We start from the raw sequence: 14,731 nt of genomic DNA on the forward strand, positions 1-14,731 counted from the left end.
AAAAGAAAGAAAGAAAATTTAAGATTTAAGATTTACATGTCAAGCTTAAGATAAATATCTTATTTTAAAGCTTATTTTTAGTGATTTAACTAACAGCTAAATTTTGAAAATTTTCTTGATAACTAACTGCTAAATTTTGAGCTTAAAAAAGTTGGGTCCATTTTAGCAATTAACGGCTAAAACTTTTCAACTCTTCCCCGCCCAGCTGCAATCGGATCCGGGTATCGGGTCAAAAATTGGTTGCTACTAGTTTGAAGCCCATCCTGTTCAAAACGCCACTGCTGCTAAAGGATAACGTTCATATTCTCTCTCTCTCTCTCTCTACAGAACTCTGCTCTTAAAAAACAATGGCCTTTGCTCTCCCGTTGTCTCCCTCTCTTTTCCCCTCTTACCCAATTCAAAAGAGGGATAAAGTTCGAACCTTTCCGATTAGGGTTACTTCCTCTCCTTCTTTAGACACTTCTCTCAGCGAATTCAGGCTATTCAATCCTTCCCAAGTGGAAATCTCTTCTTCTGAGGTACAAAGTTTGTAACTTTATTGAAAACCCAGTTTTTATATGGTTCTTAGATTTGAAGTTTGTAACCTTATGAACTTGTTTTAGTGATTTAATGGGTAAATTGCAGATGACCCCATTCCACAATTCATCCTTCCCAAAATATCACTCAGGAAGTTATCTGCTATTTACCCTAATTTAACGTACAAAATTGTGGTAATAAATTAGGACTTATACAGCCTTGATTTGTTTCTAGTATTACCTCTTAATCTATACTTTCTCACTTTAATTGAAGAAGGAAGCAGTTCAAGCACACATTTTTACTGTTTTATTATCGTGCTCTTACACATGAATTAATGTTGTTCAAAATAAAACAAGCGTGCAGTTAAAAATTTTCGTTTAGCTGTTTGCTAGTTTCTCTCTGCTCTAATGTTCAAAATTTGACAGAGAAAAGAGAAAAAAGAAGGAAACAAACTTTTTGTACCTAGCTTAATTCATTGTACTAACATAATGCAACTTTGGGTTATTCTGGCAGTTAGAATCAGCTGATCCTGATTTCTACAAGATTGGGTATGTGAGGGGTGTGAGAGCATATGGGGTGGAGTTCATGGAAGGACCAAATGGGTTTGGAGTGTACGCATCAAAAGACGTGGAGCCTCTAAGAAGAGCCAGGGTGAGTCTTTTTATTTTAAATTTTGCACATTTCTTTTAGTTTAAATATTGAATTTTTGTGTAGCGGGTATAGTTCTTGCTTCTTAGTTGTTAAATAGGCACCTGAGAATTATAAATTTGTATGTTTTACACTTAATTGTGATCTTTTATCATGATAATCTACTTGATATATATGTTTGCATGCCAACAGTTAAAGCTTTTTGGTTCAGATTGTAGCTTAAAAATATGGTGTCATAGCACCTACTTTATGCATTTGCCTCAGTTCATTTAAAAAATAGTTGCGTGTTGTGTTGAATTATGACATGTTTCATTTAAAAAATAGTTTTTGATATTTTTGAGTATTTAGCAGCCAAAGCTCTGTAGCATTAGTTTAATAAACAAATGTGATCGTGCTTTAATTCTGTGTGCCGGATGTGGAAAGCCTGGTCATTAACATAATTTCAGAACAGCTAGTTATCCTTCATTTTAGTTCCTTCTTATAGATTCATAAATATGCATTGAATGGTTTTTGGTTTTTACATGGAATAACTCGTGACACTTTTTACTGCATGCATTTGGGTAGTCTGTTGTCCTAGGCCCAATTTAGCAATCTCCCTTGTTAAGATCAATATTTTGGTAATAGTGTAGACTTAGACAAATCATGTGCTGCTACTAAAAGAATTTGGCATCGAATAGTTAACTTGTGGTTCAAATTTTGTCTTTGCTCCTAACTAGCACACCTTTAAAGGTGTATTTAAAAGAAGTGGTTTATGCCTCAATGGTTAAATTTGCAATTCAGTAGTTTAGCTAGGTATAATTGGCATAGGACGATCTATCAAATTCTATGAATGGTGATTAAACAAACTAATATGTAGTATAAATGCAAACTCACACTAGAATTGCAGCGGAAAATAACTTTAAATATCAAACAAAATGAACTAACAACTAATAGTAATAAATGATGCGAAAACTATAGCAAATAAGGAATGCGTTCATGATCAACCTGAGGTGTGAAACGTCGAGCACAATCCACAAATCATAATTGAGTACTCAGCATTAGAGTCAAATTCCTATTAGTTAGATCCTATGAAAGAGTTTCAAAATAAAAGGGTTAGTTCAAATATAAGATCAAGGATGCAACAGTTCTAGTTAACCACAATATAAGCAATCTAATTAAATGGGAATAAGGGCTTAGATCTGAGTATTGTAGTTCTTTGTCATTGTGGAATTCTGCAGGGATCAAATTTATGAAGGAGGTTGCAACGTCGAGAACACGAACACTGTTCATGGAACTGTTCATGAGGCATTGTTGTCGCTGTTGATACGAGTCGCCGTGCGAGCACCTTTGATCGCAGAATTATCAAATATGGGTTGAGAAGAAAATAACAAGAACACAAGGACAATTCAGTGGTTGCGAAGGAAAATACATTCTCTAGATTATGAGAATAAAATAGTTATCTCTCACAATCTCACTAGAATTGAAGAATAATCTCTCTCAATTCTCAAATACAATCTAATCTTTCTTGATTGCTTTCTCCTTTCTCTTTAAAACTCTAAAACAATCCTTTATATAGGTGTAACAATGTGGATGACAAAGTGGTAAATAACCAAGCCCAAACCCCACAGGAATTCGTGCAAACAGTAACCCAAACGAATTAGGAAACCGTCGATGAGTCGACTCATAAACATGCATGAGTCGACTCATGATGAGTGAGTCGACTCATGATGAGTTGAGTCGACTCATGATGAGTTGAGTCGACTCTTTAGAAACTTTGAACAAAACGGCTAGGTTTCGTGAGTTGACTCGTGACAGACATGAGTCGACTCAACCTGATGAGTCGACTCAACCTGATGAGTCGACTCAACCTGATGAGTCGACTCAACCTGATGAGTCGACTCAACCTGATGAGTCGACTCAACCTGATGAGTCGACTCAACCTGATGAGTCGACTCATGTACATGTATGAGTCATCTCACGGGCTGAAAACTAGATGCTTTGATTCTTCGATTAGCCGTCTCGTTCTACGCTTCAACTTGTGTCCTACTGTGTTGTTTTACCCCTCTATTCTTAAGTTACCATGAGAATTATCTATCCTCAAGCTCCCATGAGGATCGTTAAGTTCCGAAGAGAATATACACCCGTATCATGGCTCTCCCTTTTAGGAACTTGAAGTCTCGTTCAAGTTAGAACTTCAGCTGAGGAAACTCGCGAGCTCTTCCTTCCCTGTTGAACCACTTAGCCTTGCTAGGAACCTAACATTGACGTCTAATGAGAAACGATTCCTTCGTCCCCCACCTCGTCATGGTCGTCTTCCGCTCTAAAATACAATCTTCCTTCAACGGCTTCTCTCTATCAAACTATAAGTCTTCAACATGCGGCAAGATCACATTGTCGTCACCTTCATCATCCAGCAATGGAGGTTCGAACAACTTCAAATACTCGGCATTGATCACCGAATACATGCCTAAGTAAGGTGGTAAATCCAACCTAAAGGCGTTGTCACCAATCTGATCGAGAATTCGAAACGGACCATAACGTATAGGTTTCAACTTCTTCCCTTCTCCTTTTAGCATCTCCTTACTCAATTTCTGTCATACCATGTCGCCTATGCCAAAGTTACAAGGAACTCAATGTTGATCATGCTTCGCCTTGTACTTGGTTTGTGATTTCTTCAATTGAGCTTCAACCGTGGCATGAATATGTGCAATCTTCTTCAGAAATCGCTGAGCATGTTGTCTCTCACTCCCTTCCTTGCCGTCGACCGTAGCTTCACTGGAAAACAAGAGATCAAACGGACTCGGAGGTAAAAACCTATAACAAGTCTCAAACGGTGATTTTCCCGAAGATCTATGAATAGCCCGATTAAATACAAACTGAAGATATGGTAAGCTATCATCCTAAGTCTTGAGATGCTTGTGATCTGAATGCACAACCACCTCATTTCCCAACAAATACACCCGTTAATACTTGATTGCTTGATAAAGTACATAAAACTCCTTGTCGTAGGTGGGATAGTTCTGAATAGCACCCGTAAACATTTCTGAATGGTACTCCACCGGTTTCTCATCCTGAATCAACACAGCGTCCATAACATAACTAGAAGCGTCGGTCTCTACCTCGAAGGTCCTCTATAAATTCGACAATGTCAATACCGGTGCCTCCGAGATCTTCCTCTTTAATAACTGAAAAGCTTGCTCATGCGTCCTCCCCCACTCAAACTAAACCTTCGCCTTCGTAAGGCTATGCAAATGTGCCGCATAAGTTGAGAAATGTCGAATGAACTTGTACAAATACTGACAAGCCCCTATGAAGCTTCTCACCTCCGTCGCTGTCCTAGGTGTCGGCCACTTCGTGATCACTGTCACCTTGCCTGGATCTATCCTCCGCTGGCCTTTCCCCATGATAAACCCGAGATACACCAACTCGTCCTTCCCGAATTCGTACTTCTTCCCGTTAAACTTCAGCTGTCCGTTCTGCAGCACTTCAAACACCTTCTCGACATGAACAAGATGCTCCTCCCAGGTCCTGCTGTACACCAAGATATCATCGAGATAAACTATCACAAAATCCTCTATAAAGGGTCGCATAAAATCATTCATAAGTCTCATAAAGGTAGCCGGAGCATTGCACAATCCAAACAGCATCACCAACCACTCGAACAACCCTGCTTGGTCTTGAACGCAGTCTTCCAAGTGTCATCCTCCTGAATCCTCACCTGATGGTAACTAGATTTCAAATCCAGCTTCGTGAAAAACCTCGCTCCTTTCAACTGGTCCATAAGATCATCAATCCGAAATAATGGTATCGATTCTTGATGGTTATCTTGTTGAGCTCCCCGTAATCCACGCACATGTGTCAGCCTTCATCCTTTTTGGGCACCAACAACACATGTGACCCGCAAGGGGAACAACTTGGCACAATTACTCCTATCTCCAAAAGCCCCTGAACCTGCCTCTTGATCTCCTCAGACTCCTCTATAGATGTGCGGTATAGACCTATATTCGACAAAGAACCTTCGTTGGTCAACATAATCTCATGCTCCACACCCCGTCGTGGTGGTAGTCCCGTGATCTCAAAAAACAAGTCCATATACTTAGCCTTCAACCTCTCAAGATCTCCCTTCTGAAACTTGCTCAAGGTAGCCAAGCACATCCTACTCAGCTGCTCCTTACAAGACCTAATTACTAACAATACAAACCTCTTGCTCGCATTCACTAGCCTCTTCGCCTGAGTCACTGTCACCAAACTCGTCTCCTGTGGAAGAGATGCCGAACGAAAGATGAATTGCTCATCATCTTTGGTGAATGTATATTTCTGGGCTCGCCTATCGTAGACCGCAAACCTATCCCATAAATAAGGATTGCCCAATATTACTTAGCAAACATCCAACAGAACGACGTCGCATGTGACCTCGTCAATATACGACTCGTGGAGTGTAAATCTGAAAGTGCATTGGTTGACCACACTCAATCCCGCCTTCTTCTGAATCCACCCTAAAAGATAGGGTTTCGGATGTTTAACCGTCTTCAATCTCAGCTTCTGAATTAAGGCCTCGGATTTCAAATTCTTCTGGCTCCTTAGATTCACTATGACATCAACCAAGCTGGTCTTGATCTGTAATTTTAAAACAAAGAGCTGCTCCCTCGGGTCTTCGTCCTCAGTCGTGGTCTGCTTTCCCGTCATAAGGTTGAGACTGCTATTGGGTTCGTCATCCCAGGAACTTTCTTCGGACCCTGAGCTACTACATATGCCTTCTTCTCCTTCTTTTTCTTCAATCCTTTTGACTTCAGATGAGGATAATTCTCCCAGTAACGATCAGCTACGTGTCCTGTCTGTTTGTAGTGATTGCATGTCAATCCTACCTTCTCTGAATCACCCTTCTTCTCTTCCTTAGGCTGAGAGCTACTAGACGTGCCTCCCGTCTGTTTGGAGTCTCCCTTCGTTTCGTTGCCCTTCTTTTGCCTGTCTTTAATGGCAATGGCTTTCACACTCGCTTCTACCACGAACTTGACTGTGAACAACATCATCTCCTTTCGGATATATTCATTCAGACCCGTCATGTACTTCATGAAGATGGAATATTCGTCCGTCGCGACGTTTAGAATCATCGCATGCTGTTGGAACTCCGTCGTGTACTCTTGAACGGACTGATTGAATCTTTAGCGCAAGCCGTACCACTTGTACCAACGCTCCTCAAGCAACTCTATTAGGTAGAACTGCTTCCTCAGTAGCTCCTTGAATTTGTTCTACGATATCGTCTTCCGTTCCTGCTTACAATAGGATTTTCACCATGTCAATGCATGTCCCGAAAGCTTCAAAGTCGCGAACACAAGCTTCTCCTTGGATGAATATCCGTAGAGGGTAAAATACGTCTCCATCCGCTCGATCCAATCATCAAGCCTCTCGGCGTTGACACTCCTACTATAAACATAAATCTCTACCTTGAAGTCTATCTTCAAATTCTGGTAAGAACCCTTACCCCCTTGATGCGAAACAGTTTTGACAATCTCGGCCTCCCTATCAGAATCAGATTCCTCGCCTTCTCCATCGGACTCCATAAGTTTCTTGTTACATTTCGAAGAAGATTCCTCCTTTTTGTCCTTTTCTTAGAAGATATTGACGAGTTGTGTGAGAGTCGAACTCATTGTCTCCATCTATTTCTCCAATACATCTAGCCTCGCTGAACTATCTCCTTTAGTCATCTTCTTCTTCCTTAATTTCTGGACTCCTTCTAATGAAATAAGGATCTCGCGTAGCTTCTTGTATTACGATCGAATCAGGACCATACACAGGATGCCCCCTTCACAGGATCTGATCGCTCTGATACCAACTTGATACGAGTCGTCGTGTGAGCATATTTGATCGCGAAATTATCAAAGGTGGGTTGAGAAGAAAATAACAAAAACACAAGGACAATTCAGTGGTGGCAAAGGAAAATACCTTCTCTAGATTATGAGAATAAAATAGTTTACAATCTCTCACAATCTCACTAGAATTAAAGAATAATCTCTCTCAATTCTCAAATACAATCTAATCTCTCTTGATTGCTTTCTCCTTTCTCTTTAAAACCCTAAAACAATCCCTTATATAGGTATAACAACGTGGATGACAAAGTGGTAAATAACCAAGCCCAAACTCTATAGGAATTCGTGTAAACAGAAAACCAAACGAACCAAGAAACCGACGATGAGTCGACTCATAAACATGTATGAGTCGACTCATGCCAAGTGAGTCGACTCATGATGAGGTGAGTCGACTCGTTAGAAACTTTCGACAAAACGGCTGGGTTTCGTGAGTCGACTCATGACAGGGATGAGTCGACTCAACCTGATGAGTCGACTCATGTACATGTATGAGTCGACTCACGGGTTAAAAATTGAATGCTTTGATTCTTCGATTCGCCGTCTCGTTCCATACTTCAACCTGCGTTCCACTGTGTTGTTTTACTCCTGTATTCTTAAGTTACCATGAGATTCATCTATCCTCAAGCTCCCATGAGGATCGCTAAGTTCCGAAGAGAAGATACACCTGTATCAACTGTTCACGACACTGTCCACAAGATGCTGTTCACGACACTGTTCACAATACTGTTTACGTGAAGCTTAAAAAAGAAACACAATTGGAATCACTCCTGAAATCTCTTTGATCAATAATTCTCATTCAAAATTCACTGACTATTACATAAAAGTTCCTCCCTTTTATAGAGAGTTGAAGATAACTCAAATCTTATCTAAAAGCAAATCAAATCTTATCTCTAAACAAATCAAATCTTATCTAAAAACATGTAAATGCTTCTCTCTAAACAAATCAAATCTTAACAATCTCAATTCTACCAATAACTTTATTCTTATCCTAACAATAACTAAGTGAGATTAGCCCTTATCTCAAATTGAATAGAATCTGATGATCACTGTTTTAAAAAGTCCCCGCCTAGTCCGCTTAGGCGTCTGCCTAGTCCGCTTAGGCGTCTGCTTAGTCCTAGATGGTACCTTGGCCGCTTAATTAGCGTCTAGCGCCTAGACGGTACTTAGGCTGCCCACCTAGGTTTTGGAAGTGTTTAGGGGAGCATTGTTTGCTTACATGGACTGCATTCTTTAGGTTTTGATCGTGATTTTCTGTGTTGCAGCCTCCATGGCCTCTAATAACCTTCAAACTCGTTTAACCTCCAAATATGAACACCTTCACTACCTCCTCCGACCTTCAACAAAACATCCTCGACCACCACTTAAATAAAGAAAGAAATCCGCCTAGACACCAATTTGGCACCTAAACTTTCTATAACATTAACATTTACTATCAATTATTATAATTAAAAAATAAAAAATAAAATCTCCTAGTTTCTAGGTCACGGGCGCAACACCTAGGCCTCCTAGCGCTTTCTATAACATTGTTAATTATTATTTTGGCTATTTAGCATTTAAGTATGCATGGTTTATTGTGGATCTAGGATTGCTATCTATTTTTTTACAAATTTATAAGAATTTAATATATATTTTTATCAATTATTATAAAAAATAGCCAAACGCCTAGGCGCCGCCTAGACATACGCTTAGGTGTCTATACACTAGGCGCGCGCTCAAATGCCTAGTTCGCCTAGCGCCTTCTGTAACATTGCTGTTGATATCTCAATGAGATATACGATGCCAATTCCTTGTGGAATAGAATCGGGTATAATGATCCCTATCAATAGTGATAACTGGATTTCCTTACCAACCTTAGTCAATGGCGTCACAAAACAGAACGAAATTCCATGCTACCATTACACGCGCTTGTTTTGTAGTAGCATGTAGGGAAATTCTATACAAGCACACCTTTAACGGTAGATTTAAAAGTTTCTTTTATGTCTCAAAGGTTAAGTTTGCAATTCAGTAGTTTAGCTGAGTATAATGCTAACTGGATTTCCTTTACCATCCTTGGTCAATGGCATCTGACTTCTCAATCAGAAGATTCAATCCTTTTGCATTTTTAGTGATTTAATCTAGCGGTCACAAAACAGAACAAATCCATGCACATACATGTGCATGCTATGTAGCAGCATGTAGGGAAATTCTATATTAGCACACCTTTAATGGTAGATTTGAAAGAAGTGCTTTATGTGTCAATGATTGTAGTTTAGCTGAGTATAATGCTAACTGGATTTCCTTACCATCCTTGGTCAATGGCATCTGACTTCTCAATCAAGATTAATCAATCCTCTTTTACTGATTTAATATAGCAGTCACAAAACAGAACAAATCCATGCACATACATGTGCATGTATATAGCAACATAAAGGAAATTCTATATTAGCATGAGAAAAGAGCATTGTGAACCACCATCTTGGTTCAAATGGATCATTTGTTCAATTATCAGACCACATCATTCCATTGCGATGCTTCGTGCATCTTGCTGTATGAATATGCCATCCAGACACATGTTTGTGTAGTACCAATATAAGCTTTACTTCCCACATGTAAAGAGTATGTGTGGGATGCTTTTTTGTCATCAGATAGAATGCTGAAACCCAGAATACTGCAATTACCAGAACTTTCTTTTTGGCATACCATAAATGATCTCTTTGTTTGAAACTAATTAAGAAACTGGTGTAAATCTTGGATATATTTCAGATGATTATGGAAATACCACTAGAGTTGATGTTGACCATAAGTCAAAAGCTTCCGTGGATGTTTTTCCCAGACATAGTACCAGTGGGTCATCCAATATTTGATATAATCAACTCAACAAACCCTGAGGTAAGTTATATTAATGTTCTTCTATTCAGAATTATATCTCTCATATTCATCATAGAAATGCAATATTGAGCTATATCTTGCTTTCCAGTACATCAGACTATCTGAACATTAGCGGTACCGCCAGAATTTCATAAGAATGTTAGGCGTTGTGTTTTCTAAAATCGAAGTCTGACTAAACACTCCACTGAATTATGAATAAATTCCTCCAACCTTCGCGATATATATCCTTTACCCTTGACGTGGAACCTTGTTAATTCTTTCAGTAGTAGACTAGTAGGAAAGAATGGGAAATGAAGACATGTACGCTCTATAATTAGATGGAGCTTTCTTGCTCTTATGCTTTTTCAGTTTTCCCAATTACAATATAAATAATCATGTGTTGGTAACTTCATGTTCTCTTCAAAATATATATTTCCTCTTTCAGTCAAACACATATTTATGTTATATTATTTCAAAAGTTTTAAATTATGATGTTGTGTTTATTATTATTATTATTTGGGTTGGTGGGTTGTTCTTTTAGGGGGGGGGGGGGGCGTCCTTTGTGCTCCTTCGTTCATTTATTTTCCTATCTCCGATTGTAAAGCTTCATGCTCATTCTGGCTCTTTAGCATTGTTCTGCATATTTAATCGTCAGAATATGTCATAATTTTAAGTGATTGTAATATTCAATTAGTTTTATTGATTACAGACGGATTGGGATTTGAGACTAGCCTGCCTTCTTTTGTTTGCATTTGACGTGGACGGCAACTTTTGGCAGCTGTATGGTGATTTTTTGCCCAGCATTAATGAATGCACTAGCCTACTCCTCGCCCAGAAGGTTTGAATTAGTGAAGAATTTGATTTCTAAGGACTTGGAAACATATTCTGTCAGTATAATATATAATGCACGTTTTTCTTAACTGGTTACTTGCAGATTTCATTTTCTTTCTGATTATCACATTATTACATTTTCGAAAGGTTTGTGGTTGGCGAGTTTCAATTTCCCAAATTACAAAAAGTGTTGAATAATGTACATTGTTTTTGGGGTGGAGTAATCTCATAGGCTCATACTATTCAACAATGAAAGCACTAAGTTTTTTGAGAATAATCAAAAAGCATTTCTAAAGTTTTCAATAAAATACTTAAAGAATGATTAATTATGTTGTTTACTGATGTCATTATTGTTATGCCTTTCCATGCCCCTTTCTTGCATGAGTACATATGTTCATTTTATGTGTGTGTGTATGTATAGAAGGAGAACCTTGGTGCAACAGTAAGGTTGCTGCATTGTGGTCTTATTAATGTCACAAGCTCGAGTCTCGAAAACAGCCTCTGCGCATGTGACAGTAAGACTGTGGGCATCAGATCCTCTCCAGACGCCACAATGGTGGGAGGCTCGTGCTATGTTTACTGAAATGATGGGAGGCTCGTGCTATGGTTGCCCTTTATATGTGTTTATATACATGCATACTAATGCAGGATGATCGTGGACCGTTGATATACTGAAATTAGGATTTGTTAAGATCTTCTTTGTTCTGGAAATATCTAATGCAGTCTTTGTTTAAAGGTAGAATTTCCTTAGGATTTGATGTTAGGATCTTTTATATTTTATTTGTTCCCTTAGAATTGAATGTTAGGTTCCTCTGATATTGAATTTTATCCTTTTTTAGGATATATCTTCTATTTTCTTCAAATAAATGTGTAAGCCTCATTGAGAAGGCAAACTATGATTAATGGAAAGAATTTTTTTTGAGATGTGAAATATTTGTTAGTATGTGAAGTGCTAAAATTATGACATGTGAAGTGTTAGGGTGTGATGTCCTCAGGTGAGGCTCTTATTTCATCCTAGCCCTCCAATTACAATATCGGTCAATCAAATCCTTTCCTCAAGGAATTCCCACTGTCAAAATCATCAAACAAAGCACCCAAAAAAATGATCGCAAAAACCCAAAATGGGCGAACAATAACTTTCTTATTGTTCTTCGCCTTCGCTTTGATATCTCGACCTCTCACGCCTCTTCATCAACTAGACTCGATCATGTCTGAACATCGACGAGTCCCAGTGAGCTCTCATGATCCAGTAGAGTATCGTCGTCACAGGATCTACTCTGATCGATCCTCAATGAGTTATGATCTCTCTCCGCCAAGGCCTTACAACACGGTTCTGGAGAAATATCAAAGACTTAAAAATCTACATGTTCCACCTTTTAGATCTTGATCGGATTTCAAATAACCATCGAAGTTCACAATATCAAAAACTAATACTTTACGGTCGGATCTGGCTTGGCATCAAAGGCAACAAATTCGGGAGCTCTTGACTTTCGGATCGAAGCCCCCACCCGGATCCGCAGCCCATCCTTTGTGCTTGTTTAGTTTCATCCATATTCTCTAGTAGGTCTGTTCTCAAGATGCAGGAATTAACTGCTTTATATGAGGTATATGCATGTTTACTGAAATGATGGTTTCATACCTTGTTTGAAATTTCAGACCTCTTGTAGATGATATTTTCTGAACAGAAGAAAAGGAAAGTTGGCTCCTTGCTGAAGAGCACATATCTTCCAACGACAAACATTTGAAAACAAAAAGACTAGTAAAGGGTGAAAACCCCTTAAAGTTTACTTAATATCATATTTCGAGTTGGGCAAACAACTATAAGCTATTCTTAAGTTTGATCATAGCTTCAGCACAAACCTGTTTATAAGCAGAAACATTGTTATAATGTTTGCTTCTTTTGTGTTGAGGATCAACGTCGCTGTTTGGCTCAGAAGCCTGCTCAATCAGTCCGATCTTCTTCTCCAGTGCACCACCAAGAACACAAAGGGAGGGAGAAAAGCAACTATTACACAGTCTCTCTCCAGATCTCACAAAGAGGTAAAAGCACAGAGCTTTGAAGGAGCACAGAGCTCAGGTAGGGGAGAGGATCGCACAGTGGGTAGAAGCACAGCGGGTAGAAGCACAAAGCTCACAGGAGCACAAACTCGCAGAAAGGGGGAGATCGCACACAGCAGAGGGAAGCTCAAGCTCAGATCTTCACCTTACTGCCTCTACTTCCTCTTCATCCCTCTCCCAAGCTACTACCAACCCATTACCCATATATAGGGATGGGGGCAGCCGACCTAGGGATGAAATCACAGCGGCGGCCATCAAATCCAGAGATCGCGAAGACTTCCAGAGATCGCGAAGACTTAGGAGGAGGTGAGAACCATCGGGTAGGTGAGGGAAAATAGAGGGGCTAGGGCACAAGTGGGGGAGCTGGGCATTTAGTGGAATGGGCCAACTTATTGGGCCAACAAAACAACCAACATCAATTTATTATTTATTATGACTGGCATCTTTTAAGGTTGCCTTAGGCGAACTCTGCTTCTGTTGACTTTTAGGAAATTATATAGCTATTTTCTACGTGTCGCGTTCTTTAGTGTCTATAGTCAAAAAATATGGTTGAGTTCCTGAGGTTTAAGTATGAATTAATGGCATGGAAGTTTAGTGGTTGTGCAAGATATTGGTTGTTCTTTTTCTTCTCTTCAATTTCAAAAGGATTAACATGTAGCTAATGCATATAATGTTGATCATGGCAGCATTGGCAAAAGCGCAACAATTGTTACTTGATCCACAAGAAAGGGAATACGTTGTTAGTCAAATCAATGCTGCAAAAGGTAGGGTTATAATATGAATACTTCTGCTTTCTCATCTTCTAACTTATTATCATTTAGTCAGTCAGTTAAAATTCCATCATCAGTTTTGTCTTCGTTCTGTTTAGTTTCATATTTGTTCATCTGTACTTCATGACTTTGACCTTGCTTAAGTAGTTCATTAACTTGAACTTTATATGTTATTTTCAATTTTTTAAACAATTTCCTTTCTGAAAGAATTTTGTTCTTGTTCATATATCGTAGGTTATAATGATCTTAAAAAGGCAGTAATTTGCTACAAATTATGCTCGTATAGTAGTTAGATCTTGCCTATATGGCTATATCTTTCATGTAATGCTTATATATTTCTCTAGGAAGTCAATGTGTTTTATACTTCTTGTGTTACAGCGGTGATTGGAATTAGTTTTATTTTCTCTAATATACAATATATTTGATATTACTACTAAAAGGCATACTTGTTAAAATTTAATGTTCTGACTTTCAGAAGAGCTCAGGGCGAAGAGGAAGAAACAACTGAAGAAAGACAATGCTTCTAAAGTGAAGTCACTGGTAGAAGAGGTAATCTTATGGTTATTCTGAATTTGTTTGTTTTCGCTGTTTATTCTTTTTCCACACATAAGTCTCGTGTTAACTTGTGTTAAAGCTTGAAGATGTCCATTTTCTTTTTGAGCAGATTTGCTTCCACTCTTCAATTCTGAAGTTGTTTCTTTCTATTATTATTTTTATTATTAATTATCATTAACTATTATTGCTGTTGCCACTGTCGTTGTTGTAAACTCTAATTAGAACCGTATGTCATATCTATCTAGTCTTTAAATGTCTAGTAGAGTCTTGCAGTTCTCCTTCGTTCAAGGAGCTTACATTGCATGGCAATGAGTTATGGCATTCAAATTGATATATAGGCTTTAAAATATTAAAATATACCTCTTGTTTGTAGTTTTTCAGCGAGGAATATGGTACTGGTGTTAGGTTTTAACTAGTGTAACTATTGATCAAATGTTGGATTGGATAGATGTCAGATTCAATGGGAAAGTCTAGGATGATGACATGCTAGTGGTTTATTACAAAAATTTCAGCATAATCAATTCCCTCCTTTTGAGTAAATCCCTTAGCTACTAACCTAGCCTTAAACCTAACACTTTCAGATTCTTGTTTCACCTTAAACAGCCACTTACAGTCCACTACAGAACAACTAGCAGGTTTAGGAACAAGTTTCCATGTTTG

At 38.6% G+C, this 14,731-nt stretch overlaps 1 protein-coding gene across 2 annotated transcripts in view; it reads left to right on the forward strand.

Moving 5' to 3' along the window:
- The window catches only part of LOC109819413 (protein PLASTID TRANSCRIPTIONALLY ACTIVE 14), a 30,176-nt gene continuing 15,749 nt past the window's right edge, over nt 305–14,731 (forward strand). The window contains exons 1-4 of one of the 2 annotated variants that reach the window (XM_020385131.1): nt 306–518; nt 1,030–1,167; nt 9,753–9,878; nt 10,567–10,695. In XM_020385131.1, the coding sequence (XP_020240720.1) occupies nt 348–518; nt 1,030–1,167; nt 9,753–9,878; nt 10,567–10,695 (564 nt within the window). In that variant the 5' untranslated portion in view covers nt 306–347. Of the gene's footprint in view, nt 519–1,029; nt 1,168–9,752; nt 9,879–10,566; nt 10,696–14,731 lie in introns of both variants that reach the window. The other variant, XM_020385132.1, reaches the window with a different exon arrangement.

This window comes from Asparagus officinalis, chromosome 8 (assembly GCF_001876935.1).
Source record: "Asparagus officinalis chromosome 8, Aspof.V1, whole genome shotgun sequence".
In the NCBI taxonomy this organism is placed as follows: Eukaryota; Viridiplantae; Streptophyta; class Magnoliopsida; order Asparagales; family Asparagaceae; genus Asparagus; species Asparagus officinalis.